Genomic DNA, 23,835 nt, shown 5'->3' on the forward strand with positions numbered 1-23,835 from the left:
CTACCCCTTGACGCAGTGAAAAAATCAAACTTCCAAGTCGACGCAATCGAACAGTCATTAAAAGTGGTGTTTCCAGACAAATTACCAGGGAGTCAAACTAGTACTTCCAGTTGTCATAGAATCTTGAAATTTGGTAACCATCAAAAGTGACGTACCAATTCCTTATAGCGCCTACAGACTCACGCCGAGAACCCCCCGAGAACACCCGAGAAGCGTGAATGTGATCGCTTTCTCGCCGTCTCGTTCTCGCGCTCGCCTGTTCTCCGATCGGTGTCGGCATTTTCAAAGGGTTTCTCGGGCGAGACACTAGAACGGAATTACATTCTTGTTCGGTCTCAGTGCGACCGTGGACTTAATGTCTGCAATGACGTCCATTCCGGATAACGATCGAGAATGCAAATGAGAAGGTCGGGAGTGTAGATGCCTTCTCGGTTTTCGTGCAATTTCCTCGGCAAGACTTCTCGCCGAGACTTCTCGCGTGAGTCTGTAGGCGCTATTAGGGAAGAGGCTCTGCAAACACTGGATATTCATAGATACCTTAAAATTTGTTCGGAACCCTCAGTGCGCGATTCTGACTTGCACTTTGGCCGGTTTTTTGTTTTAATTATGATTCTATTTTGCTTACTTTTGCTATGTAAAATATATTATGGAATGTCTTTCGTTATCATAATAACGAATATAACATTCAATAATATTTTTGAACATTCGTGTTGTTTTTCTTATTAAGTAACGATTATTGTCCTGCCAATATTTACTTGGGCTAGTTCTCGTCTTGTTTGATTACTAATCCTTTTGGTTTAAACATATTTCGAAATATTGACGGTAGGTATTTGTTTGGACAGATTTACAAACAAGGAATGAGATCTTAAACAAAGTCTGTGCCTAGTTTGAAATTCCGAATTCATAATACATGCAAAGACACTGAATCGCATACAAGGGTGGAACCTTTATGCTATTCATGTCAATTGACATCCCATACATCTGCCAAATAAATCATAGCGAAATTTATAATGAAAAGGTACGACCCTGGTACGTGATTCAATCTCCTCGACTGTACCTACGTACATTTAGGTGTGTTGTGTGTTGCAAGTTGTTTGGTTCGTCGGTACAGGTCGGTACCCTTTAATTAACGAATTAATGTTTTGTGAATAAATAGGTACACATAGGGCTGCTTGCACAGGTTCCAGTGGCGTAGCGTGGCCCGCGTGGGTATCAGCAGCCCGGGAGGGGCGGAAGAAAATTTTGCCGCCCTCTTATTTAGGATACCTACTTATTCTAGTCGGTCCGGTCTAATCGGTCGGAATTATCATCATCATCCCAGCCTATACACGTCCCAGTGCTGGGCACAGTCCTCTTCTCAGAATGAGAACACTTGGGCCGTAGTTCCCACGCGGACTCAGCCCCTAAATATGCCGCCCGTGGCAGACCGCCTAAACTACGCTACGCCACTGTATGGTTCAAAATTTTAAATATTAAACCTGGGTCCAGAGATGATGGCTCCATACATTTTGCTACTAGGTCCTTAACCCTGGGTTAGCTGTTAGCTCGGAGTTATGATGTTAATTAACTCTAGTCAGTTTAATTATTTCAAAGCAAAAGAGATACACTGACATTGTTTCAGTCACCAACATTGTATACATTAGAGGGGTAAGTAATAGAATGTATAAGTGAAAACAAAACATATAATATTCATTACGTATAACTTCTCTTTCTATGTTTTTTTAAATATAACATGCTTTTGCTATAATGTTCATAACGTATAATGATAAAATATATAATTTCATAATGTATAATGAATTAATGAGCTATATGGACATAAAAACATACATTGAGTATAATGATCAAATAAAATAATATTCGCAACCTCTAGCAACCAAAACATATAACATTCATTTTATTTAGAAGGCGAAGATGAGGCGTAAGATGGTACACGCCGCGTTTGCCTAGAAGGTGTCTGTTCACTTTGACCTTAAAGATGTCCAGATTATAGCGTTCCGGAAAAACTTACCTCGGCAGAGAGTTCCACTCCTTAGCCGTCCGCATAATGAAAGAAGAGGCAAACTGCTTCGTGCGTAATGGAGGAATGTCTACAACATAAAGCTGAAACTGCTCGCCGCCCCTAGTCGTTCGGTGACGGAAAGGGGAAGGGGGTATCAGGTTATGTAAAACCTCCGCACACTCATCGAAATGTAACCGATAAAAAACCGAAAGGCAGGCCACTCGACTACGGTGAACGAGGCTCAGAAGATTGCTATAAAAAAAAAACCTAACATCTTCGCTCCCGCCTTAGCCTTCTGAACCTAAACTATACAAGTCGCTTCTGCTCCGAAGAAGTTATTACGTATTTTAAACGTATGTATGTTATATAATATGAATTTAGCCCATAAACATGTTATTTCTTATGAAAGTATATAAATAACTGTTATACTATTCAAACGTTATACTTAATGAAATTATAGTGTTTTATGTTAAGTATATATTATGTAAAAATGTAAATAAGAACGTTTATAATATAAAATTTGTATATATCTAACGTTTTTATATAACTTGGAACGCACCGCGTTATATACTCCATCTATCAGTTGTTAAAAAACATCCGAACAATCTCTTGCGCAAATGACAATACTGTCATGTTTCCTTCAGATATTTTTGAGCACCCATACAGCTCTGATGTTTATAATTGCAAATATACCTTTGTTCCATGTTACGTATAACTTTAAGCATAAGTTCTTCGGTAAGGTCTTTGTTTTCAAGCACGCTAAGACACAATATACACCATGTTTTTCTTGACTTTCGTTAGATTCAAAATATGGCTACTTTCATTTTTAATAATTATCTAGCAATTAACGTTTTGACCCATTCGATATGTTTTTTACGTAACATAGTCACAGTCATTGCAAAATTCACAAGCTTCACGAGTTAGTGTCACTTTACACTGGATCTGTTGAATGCTCCCTTAAAGTACTAACGGAAATCAAAAATAACATGATTAACCTGCATTGACCTCTAAAATACGTATATTTTCAACCCTATTACCTTGCCTATTCTCTAGCCAGAATGTATGTGTAATAAGTATATATAGATTTTTTTGTACTGATTTGTGGTGTGCAATAAAGAATATTTGTATTGTGTATTGTATTTTATCGAAAATTTCATAGTTTCCGAGGTGAAATGATAACGCAATTCCTTGTAGATAAAGTTACGGGCAAGCAACTTGCTAAGACTTACTTTATTATCATAAGATATCTAGATACTCTCTTTTTTTCGCTGCAAAATTACCGACTACTTCAAAATAATGGTAAGGAATAACATTGTAAGCGGACTTTTAGCTACACGCTAAACATTGCAGAACGATTTAGATGGGCAATAAAAGTGGCCGCGATGGCTTTAGCACGACGCGTATTTACGGACAATGGCGATAGGAATCGAAACGCTGCGGGTGAACGGGGTTAAACTGGTCAGCCATCTTTAACCACTGCGTCTAGTAAAGGCAAATTATGTTTCTTAGATTAAGTAAATGTGATCAAAGAAAAGAAAGAAAATACAACAATACTAGACTCAACAATATTATTAAGTACAAGTAGATAAGACGAAGGAGAAAGATAGAGTATTTAGAGAGACACCATAATACTTAGAAAGACACAAAACATCTTATACAAAAGACTGTCATGTCACATGTGTAGAAGTGAATATACTCGTACCTACTGGTATCTTTAAAAGCATAAAAATAACTACGAGTAAAAGCATAACCTGATAAAATAGACTTGTAGATTTTAGATAAAAAGTAATACTTGCACTCATAGTAAACTATTCTGGTTTTTATAGTCCATCTTTCCACGTATCTATCGCCGGTTGACATTTACAAAATATATATTTTACTTATTTGAACGTTACTATAAATATTATAATCAAATAATTCTCGTAAAAATATGAGTTCTTGCTGAATTTAATGCAATTATAAAAATGGCAGCTTTCCACTTGTTTTGAAGTTTAGTTAATAATTATATCCGATGAATCTTTATTTCCTACTAGCGTTTACCCGCGGCTTCGCACGCGTAAATCATTAGATACAGCAGTTGAATTGAAATTCCGGAATTTTATTAAATTCTCGTGGGAATTCCCTAAAATTACATCGTGGTTTTCATTGACGTTAAATAAAAACACCCATGCCAAATTTCATGACTAAGCCCAGCGGTTGTTCCCGTAATATCGGGATAAAAAGTAGCCTATGTGTTATTCCAGATGTCCAGCTACCTACATACCAAATTTCATAACTCTAAGCCTAGCAGTTGTTATATAGAGATTTTATCCCTATCCCGTGGGAATATCGGGATAAAAAGTATTTTATGTTTTAATCCAGGTTATAAACTAACTTTTTGCTAAATTTCATCCAAATCCGTACAGCCGTTTCAGCGTGAAGAAGTAACAAACATACTCACTCACTCACAAACTTTCACATTTATAAAATTATAGTAGGATAGTAGGATATAACTAAGCGTTGACGCTGAGTCGTGAAATTTGAATTTCTACAAAGCTTTGTAAATCAGTATTTAACGACATCCGTGATTAAGATTGTTTTTTTGGAATCTTTTTGTATTTTCTATTTCAATTCCAAATTTTTTGTTACTTTTACGGTCATCCCGTAAAACCCATATCGAAAATACGTACTGAAATATAGATGCATAGAAAAACCAGAAAAATAAGACCAGCCCTGGGAATCGAACCCAGGTCCTCGGCATTCAGTGCCACGTGCTATACCACTACACTACCACTGGACAGTGATACAGACACGTATTTCTCCTATGCACCACATATCTCAGCTTGTTTGTTTTCTTATTTAGTCACTTAAGCAGCGACACTAGCGACATCTATGCTGTAGCCCTCATCGAGAAACTTTCAGCACCCCATTGGAACTAACCGCTCACCCGGACAAGAGATGTCCGTGATCCTTACACACATTAATAGGCATAGGTGTTAACTTATTCTAATACTACAAAACCAGTCTTGTATTTTATAAGGTCATTTACACCACCGTTTATTTTAAAAGCAAATAATCAAACCATCATTCAACACACCAATAATACTTAAACTCTACATTTTTATTACCACTTCTTAAGCATCATCATGTCCATTAACAGCTCTGACATTGTTGTTACCATTAACATCTATGTACCCGGAGTTGTTAAACCCGAAAATCTCTATAACTTAACAAGATCAAGTTATCTACGGATAATTCCAAAAACGCAAAAATGCTAAAACAACCCAGCTTACCGTTGCCCGTAAACCAAAAGAGAGAGGTGGCTAGTGAATAGGAGACAGGGTACATGCCGTACATGCCACGGCGGCACGCAGCCGCATTGTCGCAAGGGACGGCCGCCGCATCGGCCGTGCGTGAACTCAGGCGCATACGCGAAACGAACAAGTGACGATCTACGTGATATATACGCCGACTCGAGTGTTTGTAAATATCGTACAGTATACCTACTTGATGGCTGTTTGCAGTATTGGTATTCATAATGTTGATTTTTGTGCGGAATGAATAGGTTTCTTGCGTTATAGTTTGTGGAACGTCAGATTTATGACACTGTGTGTTGTTTGCTATTTTTTGCATTCTTAATAGTTAATTGTGTGTTTTAACACTAGTTCTTTAATTTTACTAGGATTAAAATTAATTAGGTTTATTTTAATTAGGATTTAAAATCTTATTAGCATTCTCTTGTATTTGACGAGATTTTTACAATTTATCATTTAATAGTTATTTAATGGCGTTGTTTGCTATCTCTGATAGAATCTTGACTTTTAATTCAACTGGCCTTCAGTTCAATAGGCTCTTTAGTGTTTCCGCCTTGCACTCTAAGTAACTCTATTTGCTGCGCTTCATTGACATCACTTGTAAAATAATCTAAAGTGCTACGAATGCGCTGTTTTTCATTGAAATTTATTGCTTGAAAAGGCCTCGTTTAAGTAGTTATTATTTTAATAACAAGTCGACTGCAAAAAGCGATAGGCGAGCGTGCCTGAGGCGTTCTCGGCTCGTGTTCTTTAGCAGAAATTCGATAGCCATTGTGATCGTGTGTTTGTGGGTCAACTGATCCAATCGCTTAGCGTATAGTGGATCCCTTGTTGCATCTATGTATACTTTGAAGTATTACGCGTTTATTGCGTTCGGTACTCGTATATTTACGAATTAGATCATCTTTGTTTACTCTTATCAATTTAATACAATTTTTATATTATTCACTTCTATTTTATTGTTACTCAGAACTCTGCACCTATTACACTCTTTATTCGTTAAATTTGACTCGCAATGGATGACCTTAAAATTCTTAATAACGGTTGGCCTTGAACGCTCTTTCATTGGACCCTTTTCGTTGTTTTTTTTTTACAATTCTCGGATCTATAAAATTCAAGTACCTACGTAGGTACATACTCACGGGTTTTTGTAAGGGCTAAGTTGAACCTATTGAACTTCATGACAATGAGACCGTGTCCTTCATCTTATAATATAATGACATTTTATTTAGCATTGTAGTAGGTAGATCAATAATGTAAATTTAGGGAACGACTGCTTGTTAATTTGAATAATGAATGAATAATATTATAGGACAATTTTCTCACTATTGATATTTGATTAAGTATATATTTGTGTTTCAATACTTTAAAGTATAGGCTTAAGTGTTAAGTATTCGTAAAAAGATACACAATAAAATACCTACAATAAATATAAAATTTCCATATAATGCTCATAAGATGCGAGTACTATACATCCTGTGGACAGTTTAATCCAGTCGTTTGCGATCCCAGCACTGCATAATAAACATCGTTATTGTCTTACTGAAACTTAAGACGCATATGTAGTACGTATAGGTGGCTAGCTCGTGTAAACATTAGCACAGTAATCTGTATCAAAACAGTTTGGAAAGTTATAAACTTTGTAGACCAACCGAAGTTATTGAAAATTCTGCATCTCATTTTTATTACACGTAAACTTCAAAATACGAATTTCGTTTTGTGCGTAAAAACCGCATTGTTACTTTATAAAATCATTGTTCCGGTCAGTTCTGCCTGCTAACTTTTTTGTCAATTGTAAGTTCATACCGAAAAGTGAAATTAGGTAATATGTAGCTGCTTAGTACTTGTAGTTTTTATTGTTAGTTAATTTTATTTATTTTTTCTAATGTTTATCTGTATACTGTACCTACTATGAGTCAGTTTGCCGTGGGTGTCTCATTACGTATGCGCGCGCGCAACTCCTAGGAAGTGCATTCGATTTACATCGGTATCCGCTCAGTCACGTACGCGCATCAGAAAAGAAACTATTTTAAATTGTAGTTTTCCTGATTTCCTTGCAGTCCTAATTATATTTATGTTGAAATTTCTTTACAGAATGTAATCTTTTACTCTCATTCTAAAAAAAAAAGTAAAATAGGTTTCTCTAACTACGGAATTAAAATGCGTTTGTTAGAATAGCGGCGAAGGCTTTGCTGTCTAATGGAAAAAAAAACTGTTATTTTTTGTGCAAAATTTGCTTTTAGCTTGGACTCACGCAATGTTTCGGTAAAGCTAAGTAAAGATCAAACCGGATGGGTCTCTATCCGGTTTGCTCTGGTGGATCACGTGCCGTCAACGGTAAAATTTCACCGCAACGACATGACTATAAAGCAATTAAAACGGTCCGTCGTGCCAACGTAGCGTTTTTTAACTGTAATCGCGATTCTCTCAAGAAAAAATGCCGGATGGCGAATTGGCGACCTTATCAAAATACGGTGCGCTCAGAGTTCGTTGAACCTGGCATTTGTTGTTACCGGTTCGCATGCTACAATCCTACAATCACACCTCAATTATCAAACTGTGCCACGCTCTGTGCGCCTTCACGCTTCCACGTGCATTTGCATACCCTGCACGCATTAGCCTGCAACATGGTTGTCATAATAAAACAACGATCGCTCATTCATGTTTTAACGACCACTATAATATTATAAATAATGACATCATTGCGAATTTAGATAGTGTTTTTATATTAAACTTATAACAGAGGGTGATGACACCTGAATGGGCCTATATACGGTGGAACAAGTTTCGGTGACAGGCATGTAATTTTATTGTTTCGTGAACCAGATCGAAATGTCAGAACAACCGTTAGGTGTGAATGTGCCGATAGCGGAAACGGTTGTCAGTAGTACCACTATCACAGGGTCTAACAATGGTTGACTCTGTTAAGGGAACTTTATTCGTTCGTGATTTAAATGAAGCTTTTGATAAAACAGTCACGAATTTTTCTAACTTTTGTTTCTCAGGTCATTCATTTAACTTGTTCTGCTTAATCTTACCCCAAACACATAATCATTTCTAACCGAGGAGCGTTTGTAAGCCTGAATTTACTATCAACTTCAACAGAACTTTTCAAAATATTTACAATTCTGGATTTGGAGAATCGAAACAGTCCATAACTTGCCGGCTTCCTAGTGGCGAGTGTAAAATCAATTATAATTGTTGCTAAAACTCCTGTCACATTGACCCCAATCGCGCAGTAATAAATTATACCCGTTCGTAACAGAACCAAACAGAAGTATTAAATAGCGCACCCGAAACAGTAAAGTTGACTGTTGTTGCTTGTCGCTTTATGATTTATAATTGCCACAAGCCGGACGCTCAGTGATGCATTTAATAATAGACTCGTTTGTTCCTCTACCTTGGTTTAATAAACGTACCTAACCTATACACTCTAAATACTGTAAAATTTCCATGTGTGACAGAATCTAACTCCAATTTCACTTCAATATCACATCATCACATTTGTTATCATCACAAATACAAGCATTTATTGACTACCAGACTCGTACAAAAAGATAGCTTCACTTAACTAATGAACACTTTAAAGTAACAATCTTACTAACAAACAATGCAATCAAAATTCGATTTTTATCCCCTTCTGATTGTTTTTCCCCGTCCCTATCAATGTAATGTAATAGTCAAGTGCTTTGAACAAAAAAGGCATATTGTAAGTGAAATCTTCACATAGATTTTGTTGCCTTCTTCTTTGTCATGTCATGTCTTTTTTTCTAAATTCGTGCTAATGCACGATCGTACTTTGTTTTAGGTTCAGACTGACTTAAAAATAGGGCTTGAATAGGGCATATTAAGCAAAGCTTTGCGCAGGGGGCGACACTAGCGCAAACCGGCACGACAACGTCAGTTCTCTTTATATTTTGTTGCCATGACGGATCATGACCAAAGAGTATTAGTACCTATAGAAATCATGACATATTTATTATTAACAAAATAATATGATATTTACATCGATAGTTACGATAGAGCTATATTTCCAAAAAAATATTTGAAATAAATCCTTCTATTGGTTTGAGAGATATGCGGTAATAAAGAATATTACATACATACAAGATACGCGCGAAAAACAATACCTCTCCTAGCAATCGGGTAATAATATGATATTATGGCATCCTATGGACGACATTTAGGATACTCAAAAACTGTATGGTTTTGTGCTAGTGCTGCACTCTGACGGCAGAAAATTGCAGTAATATTCCTTTGAGATTGTGTGTACTTACATTGGCCATGATAGTTTTTCACCGCTATGTCTATCTTTTAGTATATTATATCAATAATATGCTATCAAGTTATTAGGTCACTACGCCTTCGTACATTCGCAGTGAGGATTATAAGTTATCGCTCCGTAGAGATTGTTGCTATGAGCCATTTAAGCCTATTAGTAAGTTATATGGGCGAGTACGTGTTTATAGTAGTTACGCATTTTAAGCTTTCGATTAGAAACGTTCATAATTGGCTATTACCTAATATTTTGTAGCAAAAACAGAACAGTGCTAAATATTAAAAAATATCGAATTGGCATGTTACTTTTTACAATGTTTTTTGGAGAATATTTTGTTTCCTCTCTATTTTTTTCTTCACTTTAAAGCTCGTGGTAAATTTTAAATGTAATTGCGCATGTAAAATTTGCGAGGTGCGTGCTCAGGGTCGAACCCACCACGCCATCTGCTTGAAAGGACATGTCAAACTACTAGGCTACCACGACTTTTCAAATTACAGGATAAGAATTAATAAAACCTAAAAACTATCTCCCGGATTTGAACCCACCAACCACCAACTTGCCTAACCGTGCCAGAGATTCGGGATAAATCTCAGGTAGCGTAAACTGGGGTTACATTGATCAATTTAATAATTGAAACGTTTTTATCTCTAACTACTTATTAGGCGTTCAAAAAAATGTAAACCAATTTTTTTTTAAGTCTTTCTATATTCCAAATTTGGAAATTCTAACTTTAAAAAAAAACGAATAAAAATAATACGCTGATCAAAACTAAACCGTCTGTGGGGTTATTTTGATACCCTATTTTTTTAACGGCAAACGATAGTAACCCCATACAGCAGCATTTGTTCCAAAGAAATTAATGAAAAAAATTGGTGAACAGGGTCAAAAGCTACAAGCACTTTTGTTGTTTTGGGTTACTTTGATCTAGAATAAATTTTCACTTTAACGAATAATCAACTTTATTTTTTAATTTAAGGTTCCACTTATAGCACACATAATTGCGGAAAATATTGTGAAACTAGAGAAACGATAACTCATAGGGTTGATTTGACGAACGGTCAATGTCACCCCAGGCACTGATCAAAGACACCCCAACAAATAAAAAATAGAAATAAAACATATATTTTGATATTTAATACTTACAAAGCTATAACTAAATAAATTTTTGGCCTGATAATATTAATTGCAAACGTTTCATCGCAATACTCACATCGTTAATTTAGAAGTTATTCAAGAATTGAAAATAGTAAAAAACATTACTTATATTTTCACATTTGATTTGTGCCGTTGCCTACCACACTTATTCACTGCGTCAGAGTAAAATAATGAGAGTAACTATCGGTATTACCAACCATAAAACAAAAAAAAAGATGCGTTCGGAAACACAGATATTCGTGTTTAAAAGTAAAATGGAAGTTTTTATCAAAGTCACCCCGTGATTCAAAGTCACCCCAGTTTACGATAAATTGAATGGTACTTTTTTCATGCTTTACTTTTAGCTCATAATAAAATACCTTATTTATTAAAAACACATGATAATAAACATATTTGTACATGCCGAAGAAGTTTATTGTCGTTAATCACGCATTGCACTTCAAAATGGTCTGCAATTATCCGTCATGCAGTAACCCGGAGCAATTAAATAATATAATTCCGAAGTAATCACAGCCAGGTGACTTGAAACGTTTCTCTTTTTATGAATATGAGCCTTTTTTAGTATATTTTTTTCAGAAGATAATAATGTACTTAGGGATGTTCCCATGTTATATTTTTGCATAAAATATTGTTTTAATTAAGGACTTTTCAATTCTGTCTGAGGCGTCATAGCTGCCATATGAATGGATGCGGTTTATCTAAATAGATAGCTTGATTATTCGCAATGTTTGTTTGCTAAATGATCAAACAAGCATTTAATTTTGCTAATTTTAAGATGTCGAGCCATAAAAGGAATGTCTAATTTTATTTTGAATGTTTTACGTTGCGCGTCCTCTGAATATAAGGCACTTAAACATTGACATTGCAGTATAGTTTAATCCTGTCCTTAATTCTATACATTTTAATACATTTTGGGTTGCATAAGCAAAATATCAACGAACAATTATATTATTATTAAATGCTTATACTTGAATATCTCAACGTTCATTCATTGTTTCGATGCCAAAATATTATAGGTAGGTAGGCAAAATATATTCGAATAGTAAATAATGTTTCGGGCCATACTGAAAACCAGCGCTGCGCCTTGCTGTAGCGTAGCACGTGCTGACTATTTGTACTTTTTGACAATTTTCTTTTCTTTGGCTATTTGTAAGTATATAAGATTATATAAGGTTTTCTTATTTTTTTAGTTGTTATTTATTTTTCTTGTTGTGCCGACTTTTTAGCAAATAAATTTATTCTTTCTTTCTTACTTTCTATTACATGAATTTGAAAATATATTAGAGACTTGAGTGGCGCAGGAACAAAAGTAGGTATTAGTTTTAAGATGTTCCGTGTATTAATCTTTCTCCAAATTGTATTAATACATTATCAAGTAATGTATTATCATACCTAAACTAGGAATATTCCGCACAAAATATAAAATCCTTAGAAAAATATTACTTAATTTTTTCGTAATGGCTACGGAACCCTATTTCGGGCGTATCCGACAAGCTCTTGGCCGGTTTTAGTATTTGTTGTTATAGCGCTAACGGAAATAGGTACATAATCTGTGAAAATTTCAAGTGCCTAGCTATCACAGTGCATGAGATACAGCCTGGTGACAGACAGACGGACAGCGGAGTCTTAGTAATAGGGTCCCTTTTTTACCCTTTGGGTACGGAACCCTAAAAAAAAACAGGATTTTTCAGAATAAGGTATTTTTCTGTGCTCACTGATAGGTAATTTTGCGGTAAGAGTGAATTAGCTATTTAACTTTTTCTGATATTTATTACCTATTAATAAGTAGTTCATTTGCATAAGCCGCCTGTCGAAGGTAGATACAATACAACTGATTAATAAATTCGATACCTCCTACGTAACTGGTACAAGTGACAAATTTCTGATTTTAGTTTTTTGCAATTTTGTGATTAATATTTCCTTATTTACCTACCACAAAAAATTTGGACGGATATTCCTATTAGTTTTGGAAATAAAGTGACGTATATGAATGCATCTAACACCGTTTTGCTAATCGGTACAACGTATACTGAGGCAACCGACATGCACCACTATACGCGGCACCGATATTGTCGCGGGGCCGGGGAAGTCGAGTGTAACTGGCAGTTGCCTCAGTGTACGCGCTAGCCGTCGCTGCGTGCGGACCGTTTATACTGTTCTACGAGCACATAATTTGATAGTATATAAAAAAACATGTTTTGGTTTGGCAAGACCACAATAGCCGATTTCTCATAGACAGTCATGGAAACTAAATCCAATGTGAAACAATGTATGGGATGTCAACATAACATTGGTAGTACAACGGTTCCACCCCAGTACCAGTACGTGATTCAATTTCCTCGGCTATACTACATGTACGCGTGCTAGAAATATAACATTGCAGTATTACATTGCATTTTGGTAGTTGAGCATCCCCAAAAAGAAGGCGAAGGCATGCATGCTTTAATTAAAATGAGAACAGTAAATTTCAATATACCTACAGGTTGATAAAAAAAATCCTGTACTATACTGTAACCCATATTAGGGCTACTGATTACTAATACGATATAAGTGGGAAAACATCGAAATTAGAAAGTCTTCTTGCGACTCCACTTCCATAAATCCTCTTTTTTTTTTTGAATCACAGTATTTTTCTACTTGGATTATATTAGTAATTAGTAGCCCTAATGTGGTTTAAAGTAGGTGTGGTTTAGGGTTTTAATAACACCCTATACACATTTTTTTATACACACCTAAGAAATGGTACCTGGCTATGTATATGGCGAAAACGGGTAAACCGTATGAAGTTATAGAAGTTTCCCAAGACTCAGAAACAGACACAAAATTTAAATCTATTGTCAAGAAGACATTAATATATAAGGCGTATTATTAAAATTAATGATTATATCATGGATAGGGAAATTTGGAAATAATTCCGATACATTGAGGCCAACATCACGACCTTAGACGTCGCTTTCAAATTTTATTTGAGATATACGAGCCCTTCTAATGCTTAAAACATTGACTTTTGCGTATGGTTTAACCCTGTCCTTAATTCTATACAGGTGTACCACATTGGTGGGTTGCATAAGCAAAATATCAATAAAGAATTATTTATTATTATTAAAGCTTATACTTGAATATCAACGTTCACGAAGGGTTCCGTACCAAAATCTTATAGGTATTAGCAAAAATATTCGAATAGTAAATAATGTTTCGGGCCCTACTGAAAACCAGCGCTGCGCCTTGCTGTAGCGTAGCACATGCTGACTATGGCCCTTCTACTTTTTCGGAATGTTTCAACTGTTTAACTATTTGGTAAGTATATAAGATTATATAAGGTTTTCTTATTTTATTAGTATTTTTTATTCTTGTTGTGCCGACTTTTTAGGCAAATAAATTTATTCTTTCAATTTCTTGCTAATGTATTACATGAATTTGCAATAAAATAGAGACTTGACAGGCGCACGAACAAATGTGCTTATTATTTAAAGATGTTACATTATTTTCTTAATAAAAATTATATTTAATAGGTTTTTTATAAAGTAATGTATTTTGTATACACTTTAAAATATTACTAGCGGTTATTGGTAAAGTAAGTAAATATTACTTAATGATGCAAGGAACTTTTCGGGCAATAGATGAATAAAGGCCTGTTTTATTATTCATTGTTAAGCCTAAATATTTCATCTACAAAATTCTATAAAATAGAAAAATATTACTTTTTTCGTAATGGCTACGGCATTGGCGTATACTTGGCCGGTGGTAATTTGTCAGTATAGCGCTAACGGAAATAGGTACATAATCTGTGAAAATTTAGTGTAGCTATCACATTTGCATGAGATAACTGGTAAGAAAAACAGCGGAGTCTTAGTAAAAAGTCCCTTTTTTACCCTTGGGTGGAACCAAAAAAACAATTTTTGAATAAGGTTTTTTCTGTGCTCAATGATAGTAATTTGCGGTTTGAATTAGCTTTTAACTTTTTCTGATATTTATTTATTAATTTATTCATTTGTAAGCCAGTATACGTAGGTAGATACAATTAATTGGTGTTATAACTGCCAGTGCTAGTGGCCGACAAAATACAAACACATATACCTTTTTAATGGTGAATGTTCATGTATTTATTACGGCACAGATTAGAAGAAGTGACGACGTGTAACATTCCAAGGTAATTTTTGTTGCGTAGTTATAAACAGAGAAATCTTACATATTAAGGTTGAAGAAATATTTAGGCCCATTGAACGTTTTCTATTAACAAAATCACAAGACATACACTTATGAATTGAAGTACTTGTAATTACAGATATCTTGGATTACAACGCAAATGTGTGTCAGTGGAAAGCGCGAGAGAATCCCGAGAAATCTATGCGTTAATGCGACGCCGGCGCAGCGGCGCACGAGCCCCCCAGTTTCCACTTTCTAAACTGGCTAGACTGCGCAGTTTATAGTTCAGGAACTACTGCTCGGCCGCATGAAAGTTGTCTTATTGACATTTCCTTATTTGCGTGGATTATACTTAACAAAGAGCGTGTAAATTATCTAAGATGATATTTTAAAGGGTACCTTAGATGATTTTGCAAAGACTTTCTTTATGTTACTTTGTTTATTTTAGTAAGAAAGTCGTTCAACCATTATGTATTAAAGAAGAATTTTATAATATACAAGCCGTTACCCGCGTCTCCGTCCACGTAAAATTCGTTTATCGCTATACCGCGGGAACTATGCAATTTTCCTGGATAAAACGATTCCAATGTCCTTTTCCGGGATTCAAACTATCTGTATTCCGAATTTCAATTAAATCGGTTTAGTCGTTTAAAAGAAAGAAAAGAAAGAAAGAAAGAAAATACATTTATTTAACGCCATAAAAACAAACATAGAACAAATAAAACACATACATGGCGGTAAACTGGTCCCCGCTCAGCATAAACGTGATGAAGTAACAAACAAATAAACCAACAAAAAAACAAACAAACAGACTTACAAACTATCGTATTTATAATATTAGTGCGGGATTAGTAGGATTTTTTTCAGTTCCATTTACTTTTAACGTTCTAAAACTTCGTCCTTTGTACCTACGGATGAGAGTTCGCTATCACTAAAAATCGTTTCCAGTGTTACCTTGGAAGGGGTTTTTATTTCCAATACTTTTACAAAGTTTAAGAAGGTTTTAAAGAGACAGTCAATTTTCATTAGTCAGGCAGTGATTGACATCGAAGGTCGTTGGCAGGTGGTCGTTATCGAAGGCACTAGTCCTACCAGTCTTGCCTTTTGTAATGTTTTAATGGAGTCTGTCATTAAAGTATCACCTTATTTGGTTTTAACGGGTTATTAATCAGACAGACAGTCTGCTCTCTGCATGACATCGACTTTTTCCTTTTTCCGGACATCATGTAGATACTGTCATTTTTCATTAATCTCGCTAAGCAATATACTATGAAAACACTTTAGTTGTTAAATAATATCATTTATTTGCTAACTTAAATAATGAAGATTCAGGTATTACTTTGCTGAGGTGCATAACCATAAACTATATTAATTTTTAAACTTAATTTAAGTTTTTTTTTACTTTGGAGAAGCAAGGTAAATTAGTGTAGGTAATGGATGCCTTGTCTAGATTAATAAATAATTTAGCAATTGTCGTAGAGTATAACTACGAGTTCTACGAGTAGGCATACGATTAATGAGAAAAAAATGATTCTATTTTATTTAATACAAGCTTTTGCGCGCGGCTTCGCCCGCGTGGAATTCGGTTATCGCGCGCTGTTCCTTCGGGAACTGTGCATTTTCCCGGGACAAAATGTTGCCTATGTCACTCTCTGGCCCATAAACTATCTCTATGCCAAAAATCACATCGATCCGTCGCTCTGTTTCGACGTGAAATACGGACAAACATACAAACACACACACACACACACACACTTTAGCATTTATAATATTAGTATGGATTACAGTTAGAATTACTATTACTTATCAAAATGATAATTAATTATTGTATGAATTATAGTTAGTCTTAAGTTTCTGTGAGGTAAATCACTAAACTATCCGGTACAGATTTTCAGCTTGGCCCTGGTTTTTATCACTTCCCACTTACAACTTACACATCGCCTTACAAATTCACTTATTAATTCGACTTACAAATCGTATATACATATTACTCATAACAAGGCTCCTCTCCTCTTCGAGGATAAAGATAAACATATCCCCTTGGGCTCATGCGACAGATCCTTACGATATCAGACATTTCTTGTTATACCAACCCCCTGGGTGGGTTACTAACTAATATGCCACCAATAATCAACCTTTATTACTTAAGTAAATCCTTAATACCAATGATTACTTTTTCCGCAGTGAGCGAAATTGACCAGTACCTATGGATGGTAGGAGGGTCGGCGGGAGCGCTCGCGCTCACCGGCGTCGCGGCAGCTTCCGCCTTCTACCTGAGCACCCGACCCAAGCCCGAGAAGCCTCTCGTCACGCTGCATGAACAGAGCCTACTTGAACCGGTAAGTTACAGTGGTGACGTTTTTATTTCAATAACTAGGGAAGCAAACGTGAAAAGGGAGTCACTTGATTATCGCATGAATAACTACAAGCTCGTACTACTAGCAAGTTTAGTTATATAACGTGTTTTTGTAAAATCTTATATTCACCACAGGGCTCGCATACTTATTGAAAGTTCGAATGTAATGTTTGTCAGAATGGTCGTTTGTCATAACTCTTTTTTCTCTGAATCCAATAATTGTTCAGAATTGTTATAAAACAAACTTAACCTAACCTATAGTTTTCTATAGGAAGACAATTTAAAAATTTCAGACAAATTTAAGGTTTCAGTGGGAAAAAAAAATGACAAATGATGATTCGGACAACAATTACGGTATGATTAGCGAAGAGTAGGTATGCGAACTTTGGCGCTCCCTCACCACAGACTTATCAAACTATTCACCACACAAGTCAAATCAAGGAAAACGTTGTTAAATTTAATTATGTCGATGTATTTGCAATGTGAGCCATATATTTGTATCTAGTCGCTATTTGCTCCCAGTAATAACGTACCAACATACTCAAAGTAGTTCACTCTTTCGGAACATTAATGGTCGGTCGATCGGTTCTGGATAGTGCAGTATCCCGATTTTCATTAACCAGCAATGCGCGTGCGATAATTTGCATATTAGATACCGTGTATGTCCCTAGGCCATAGGTAGAGGTGATTAAGAACCCGTCGTACCCAGATAAATTATAGGTAGTTCGGAAAAATTAAACGTGCATACTAGATTAATGTTGCAGAAATATGGTGTTGTAAGTTCCAATATCTACATACCACCAGATTCAGTGGTACGTTACATTGGCGCTCAACCGACCACTTTGTTGTTGATTCAGTTTAGATAATATATATATTTTTTTAATGTGGACCACAATTCTTTCGTTGTATCTCAGAGATACGTTTGAGAGCAACGTTTTATCGCGCCACACACATAGTGTCAGAGTTTAAACTCGTTACTGATATTTTTTTGGTGTTAGGGCTTCGAATATTTTTTCGGTAATATAATATATTATATTTCCAAACCAATAAAGAAAAGTAATAAATAAATCACTAAAAGAAATTATAGTACTTTTTACCACAATATTTATTATTTAGTACTAACTAACGTTTATATTTCTCCTGCTGCACCTAAAGTAAAACGTAGAGCTTACTATTATTCCATATTTTACTAGCCTTTCGTAGGCGTAAACAATTAGGCCTAGCATTTGTATTTAAATTCTGAGATTTCGTAAAAACCTTCTGGAAATTCCCATAAATTACACAGTAAACTTCGTTATCGTCGCATAGAAAAACCCGCGCCAAATTTCATGCCTCCGATCCTAGTGGTTGTTATTTAACGGGTTAAGGTTACGTTAGAAAACTTTGCATAGTTAGTCGTTAAGTTCTTACATTTTCTAATTCTTATTATTTTCCGTCAGAGCCTTCTACAAGGTAATAGAAAACTTTAAAGAAGTGGATATAAGCGGTGAAGTCGTTCTCAAGTTAATAGGGATTCATTTGTATCTTAATTCTTTTTCATTTTTAATGTCCCGGTGCTTCATGGAAATTGTGTAAGCATTGCAGCAATAATAATGTTCGAAAAAGTCAATCAAACTCTCGTCAAATTTGGCACTTTCGATGATATCTCAATTATTTTTAGGGAGGCAGGTGTTAAATCGCTTTGTTGGTTAAGAATATCATTCTCATTTATAGTTACAGCCGCGTTACAGGCATTTTCTGACAACATTTTACATTATTCGCCCTTGATTATGCTTTCGTAAATGCGATTATACATTAAATATTATTTCCCTGAATATTTGTAAAGACATCTCTTAGCAAAGTATCAGCCATTAAAATACAAATTTTATGTGAGTGTGACAAATACTATTTTATTTATAACATGACAACTATTATGTCGGCACCACGTTCTATTTAAAACGGATTAAATTATAAATATAATGGTGACGAAAGGGAACTCCTTCATATGCGGTATCGAAGCTCAAGTTGCCCTAATCCAAGCGGCCGCTCTGGACTTGGCAGAGCGCGTCTTCGAGCGGTATTTTTAACTCATTGTACCACGAACAGCCCTGCTAGCTGCTCTTCTGTCAATGTATCTCCAACGAAAGTGATAGGAAGTTACCGTGCACCTCGAGAGCCAATCTTGGTTCAGCTTTAACCAAAACTCCAGCAAACGGACTTTGAACTATTTTTTTTGTAAAGTTTAAAGTGAAAATGTCACGAATAAGCTTTGTCGCGTCTAAAAGACAGTGTTGATTGCGCAATATAGTGTTGTAATAGTTTGCCTGATAGGCTCGGTGCAATTTGTGTGCTAAGAACAAATAGCAAGGATGGCGTGCTGCGCGTGTTGTGCCGGGGTCGCGCACATTCGGCCTCCCATCAACCTCGCTGATCAATCCGACACTATTAAAGTAAGTTTTTCTGTGTAAAAAAGAAACAAATGTATGGAATATTTATCAACTTTAAAAATAATACCTTATTTTCCAAATTTAGCTTTAATTTTTTTTCAAATTATAATAAGTTTCCTACAAATCAGAGCGGCTGACTCCCATAGAAGTATAAGCTAGTAATTTAAATTGATTGCTTGCGAAGCAGTTGACCATATTGACGCAATGTAGGTGTAATGTCATCATCGCTACTTTGTATGTTACTCATTAGAAGAGTTGGCAATGATAAATAATATATCTAGATAAGAAACATTTAGATCCCTAGTTGTTAATGTTGCAAGTAGAAATGTGTTAGTGCGACCAGTCTACCTATAATTAAATAGATATATTCTAGATTTTTCATATGACGATTTATATGACGATATTTTAATTTGTAACACAGTATTTTCCCGTGGTATTTTCTCAATGTTATTCTTTTAGAACATAGTCCTCTCTTGAAACCACCACAAGGACAATCTATACATTCTTGAAGGGCGTTCCGTTCAGTTTTGAAAACTTGTGATCTATATAACGTGACCCGCGTTTTATTAGGAAGTTGATGTATTGTGCAAAAATGCAGCTCGTAGTTTTATATTGCAATTGATTTAAATTTTAATGAAAGTAGGGTGACATAACGTAAACAAAACATTATGTAACTTCTAATACTATGTCATTGCAGTCAGTGCTTAATCTGCTCACGTCATGTTTTTTTTTAACGATGAATATAAGTATAATAGAGTATTTAGATTTATTTTAAACCTACATTTGATATCAATTTAACGGGAGAGTTAAACATATGCTAATGCATTTTAAATGGTTCGTAAAGAAGACTTGTTTTAATCTTTCAAAGAAACAACTGCTTGCACTGTTGTGTTTCTGCGTGGAGATTAAGACAGCCGGTGAAATTACTGGCACTTGAGGTATCCCATCTTAGGCCTCTAGGTTGGCAATACCCCTGGTGTTGCAGATGTTTATGGGCGATGGTGATCTCTTACCATCAGAAGATACACTTGCTCGTTTGCGATCCAGTCGAATAAAAAAAAGAAAACGAAATCATTCAAAATAGTGGAATGTACAACAAGTGTACAAAACGTGTCATTTTAACGGGTTACTTATACTCAGCCGAGCCGCTGGCGAGGGTTCGTAGTCGAGGCCAGAGTAAAATAGCTTTTAAGCACGAGTTATGCTTTCGAAATATGGGGTGTCTTCAAATTTTTTCAGAATATTTCAGCTGGTTATTGGGGTAGTTTGACTGGCTCCGTAGCACAACTTCGAAAATCAAAATGACTAAGCACGATATTCCTAAAGACAAAACTGCGAAAATCAAAATTTGTAATGTACGAAATTCCTAGAAATGTTGGTCCTAATACACTTTAAATCGAATGACTTTCTATAAAGTATTTTACCAGATTTTTTGATTAAAGTTAAGTCTGTTTGAATATTTTTCAAATTATTAAAAAAAACTGAAAAACAAAGGTGTTCAGTCAAGCTTGAATCATCTGCCAAAGTACAGACACGAGCGTTAATTTGGTACCCACATAAGATCGAATATCTGTTATTTTGTATGATAGGATTTTTTTCACGAAATGGGTCCCAAATTAACGCTCGTGGCCGTACCCATTCCGGGATAATTTGAAGACACCTGTTACGGGATGTAGTGATTACCTTTAGTGAGCTCCAAATATTAGTCTGTGTAAACTTCGTACTGGTTTCTGCGTTTGTACAGTGAGTTGGGGTATCACTCCATTTGACTCTTACCAAGAGACAGTACTTAGTAGACAAGCAGGAATAAGGGGCACGGTCTACACAACATTAACATCCACCTGTAAATTCCTCAGTCTACTTTGTGATCATAAGGGTTGCTACTGTGTTCAAACTTGTTTTTGGCATACTTTGACATACTGCTTATTTATCACAGGTTAATTAAGTCAGTATCACCTAGTTACCCATATTTTTGCAGTAGAAAACAGCACTATTTATTTTTTATTGAACGGACTCATTTTTGGCAAAGTGTCCAAGAAAGTCACAAGACAAATTGAAAACAACATTTGTTGAAACAAAGTCATTAAAATTATATAAACGATTCTAAAAACATCATTATTTTTATTATTAGCTTATAATAACTAGCAATAATGTAATCGTTTGTATGGTGAAATCCCACTTAAATTATAAATGCGAATGTTTGTACTTTTGTTTGTTGGTTGGTTTGTTTGTTCGTCACGTCAAAACCGTTGAACTGATTTAGGTGAAATTTAGTGTACACATAGTTTGAGCCCCAGGGAAGAACATAGGATAGTTTTTATCCCGGGAAATTGCACAGTTTCCGCGGGATAGCGATAAACGAATTCTACGCGGACGGAGTCACGGGCAATGGCTAGTAAGTAATACAAACTCGAGTATAGCAATAAACATGTCTCATTCAGAAACTAAATCTCATCCATAATAAATTACGAGCGATCCAGTTCATTCCATTATTTCGTAGTATTGGCATGTGCCTTGAATTGTTAGCGCGTTGGAAGCATTTATCTAAACATTCAACCAAATATGATGCAGTCACATGAGTTAGGCTAAATCAAGATATTTCCCGATGCCATTCTTTTGAGTCACATCAAATGAAGTCGAAACTATAGGTAAATAATTTTATGCGAACGTTGGATAAGATCACGGTCATATTCACAAGCTACAATGTAACCATCGGCAATTCATGCGATATTAAATATGGTCTAATTCTGATTATTGTTGACAATTTTATCATTATCACAAGCAACACGTATAAATAAAGGCTAACAATCAATACTCTTACATAAACAACGAGTAGCCAAATAGTTGTCGAATCGCTGTTATGCAAAAAGGGCGGTAGCTGTCAACAATAAATTGTACTCTCGCGTTGCCATGTCCCAGCAAACAAATTTTTTATTCGTCACCTTTTGAAATGTTAGGGCTTTAAATTCCGGATTTACTGTCATTTGGTGCAAATGGAAAATGGACAACTCGAAATTATAGCACAGAATAAGTAATAATAAGTAGTAAAAGTAACTACAGAAGCTTCACTGCCGTACAAAAGTGACGTTTAGGCATAAGAATCGTGCCTTCTGTACTTGTACTATTAGTTATTCTGTGGTATAATTTCGAGTTGTCCATTTTCCATTTGCACCAAATGACAATAAATCAATTTCCGGTGATACTGCACGGGACATTCTTTGCCTATTTGCTTTTCTTTCATTCATTATCGATGAATAACATGTATCACTAGCTTGAGCTTACTTACTTAATATTTGGAATGAACTCGTGAAAAATTCTGAAATCATACCCGCTAAGTTTAAAAATATGATATTGGGCATGGTGCTCTTGAAATGCAGTAAATGAATAACAAGATATTTGTTGGGATATTCTCATGTGAATTTAATAAAATCCTGAAAATTTAATTCAACTGTCAGACCAAAATGATTTACGCGAACGAAGTCGCAAGTATTGTCTTTATAAAGTACATGTATTTTAATTCTGATTATCGTTGACAACATTAACACAAGTAGTGCCTAAGTAAATATAAAGGCTAAGCAAAACCAAATAGTTGTCGAATTGCTGTTATGTAAAAAGGGCGGTTACTGTCAACAATGAATTTAACTCGCGCGTTGCTATGTCGCAAGTAACGATTTTTTTAATCGTCACTTTGTGCATTGTTAGGGCTTCGCGTTGAAGAATTTCCGTTGTCGCGTGACGATAGATTCTTTGCCAATTTGCTTCTCGTTTGGTATCGATGAATGACATGTGTCATGAGCATGAGCTTATATCTGTACTAATATAATCTATCTATCTATATATCTAATACATTTAAACGAGCAATTCTTGTATATATAAGTATAAATATATAATGAGAATCTGTGAAACGGCTCCAATGATTTCGATGAAATTTGGTGTGTGGGGGTTTTCGGGGACGACAAATCGATTTAGCTGGTCTTATCTCAGAGAAACCGCTTATTATCGAGTTTTAGCCCGAGCAAAGCTCGGTCGCCCAGGTACTTATATAATAAATGCGAAAGTTAACCTCGTCTGTGTGTCTGACTATTACTTCTTCAAGCTATATCCTCGAAACAATTTAGGATTTAGGAAGGACATGAAATAGTTTTGTGCCGGAAATCATCACCAAAATGAGCGAAAAGAGA

At 35.4% G+C, this 23,835-nt stretch overlaps 1 protein-coding gene across 5 annotated transcripts in view; it reads left to right on the forward strand.

Moving 5' to 3' along the window:
* The window catches only part of LOC141441300 (long-chain-fatty-acid--CoA ligase 1), a 77,271-nt gene that overhangs the window by 32,316 nt on the left and 21,120 nt on the right, over positions 1–23,835 (forward strand). For 3 of the 5 annotated variants that reach the window (XM_074105986.1, XM_074105987.1, XM_074105985.1), the window contains one exon: positions 17,057–17,211. In XM_074105986.1, coding sequence (XP_073962087.1) covers positions 17,057–17,211 — 155 coding nt within the window. Of the gene's footprint in view, positions 1–5,382; positions 5,462–17,056; positions 17,212–19,291; positions 19,658–23,835 lie in introns of those variants that run through there. The other 2 variants (XM_074105988.1, XM_074105989.1) reach the window with 2 other exon arrangements.

Source organism: Choristoneura fumiferana, chromosome 23, assembly GCF_025370935.1.
Source record: "Choristoneura fumiferana chromosome 23, NRCan_CFum_1, whole genome shotgun sequence".
NCBI lineage: Eukaryota > Metazoa > Arthropoda > Insecta > Lepidoptera > Tortricidae > Choristoneura > Choristoneura fumiferana.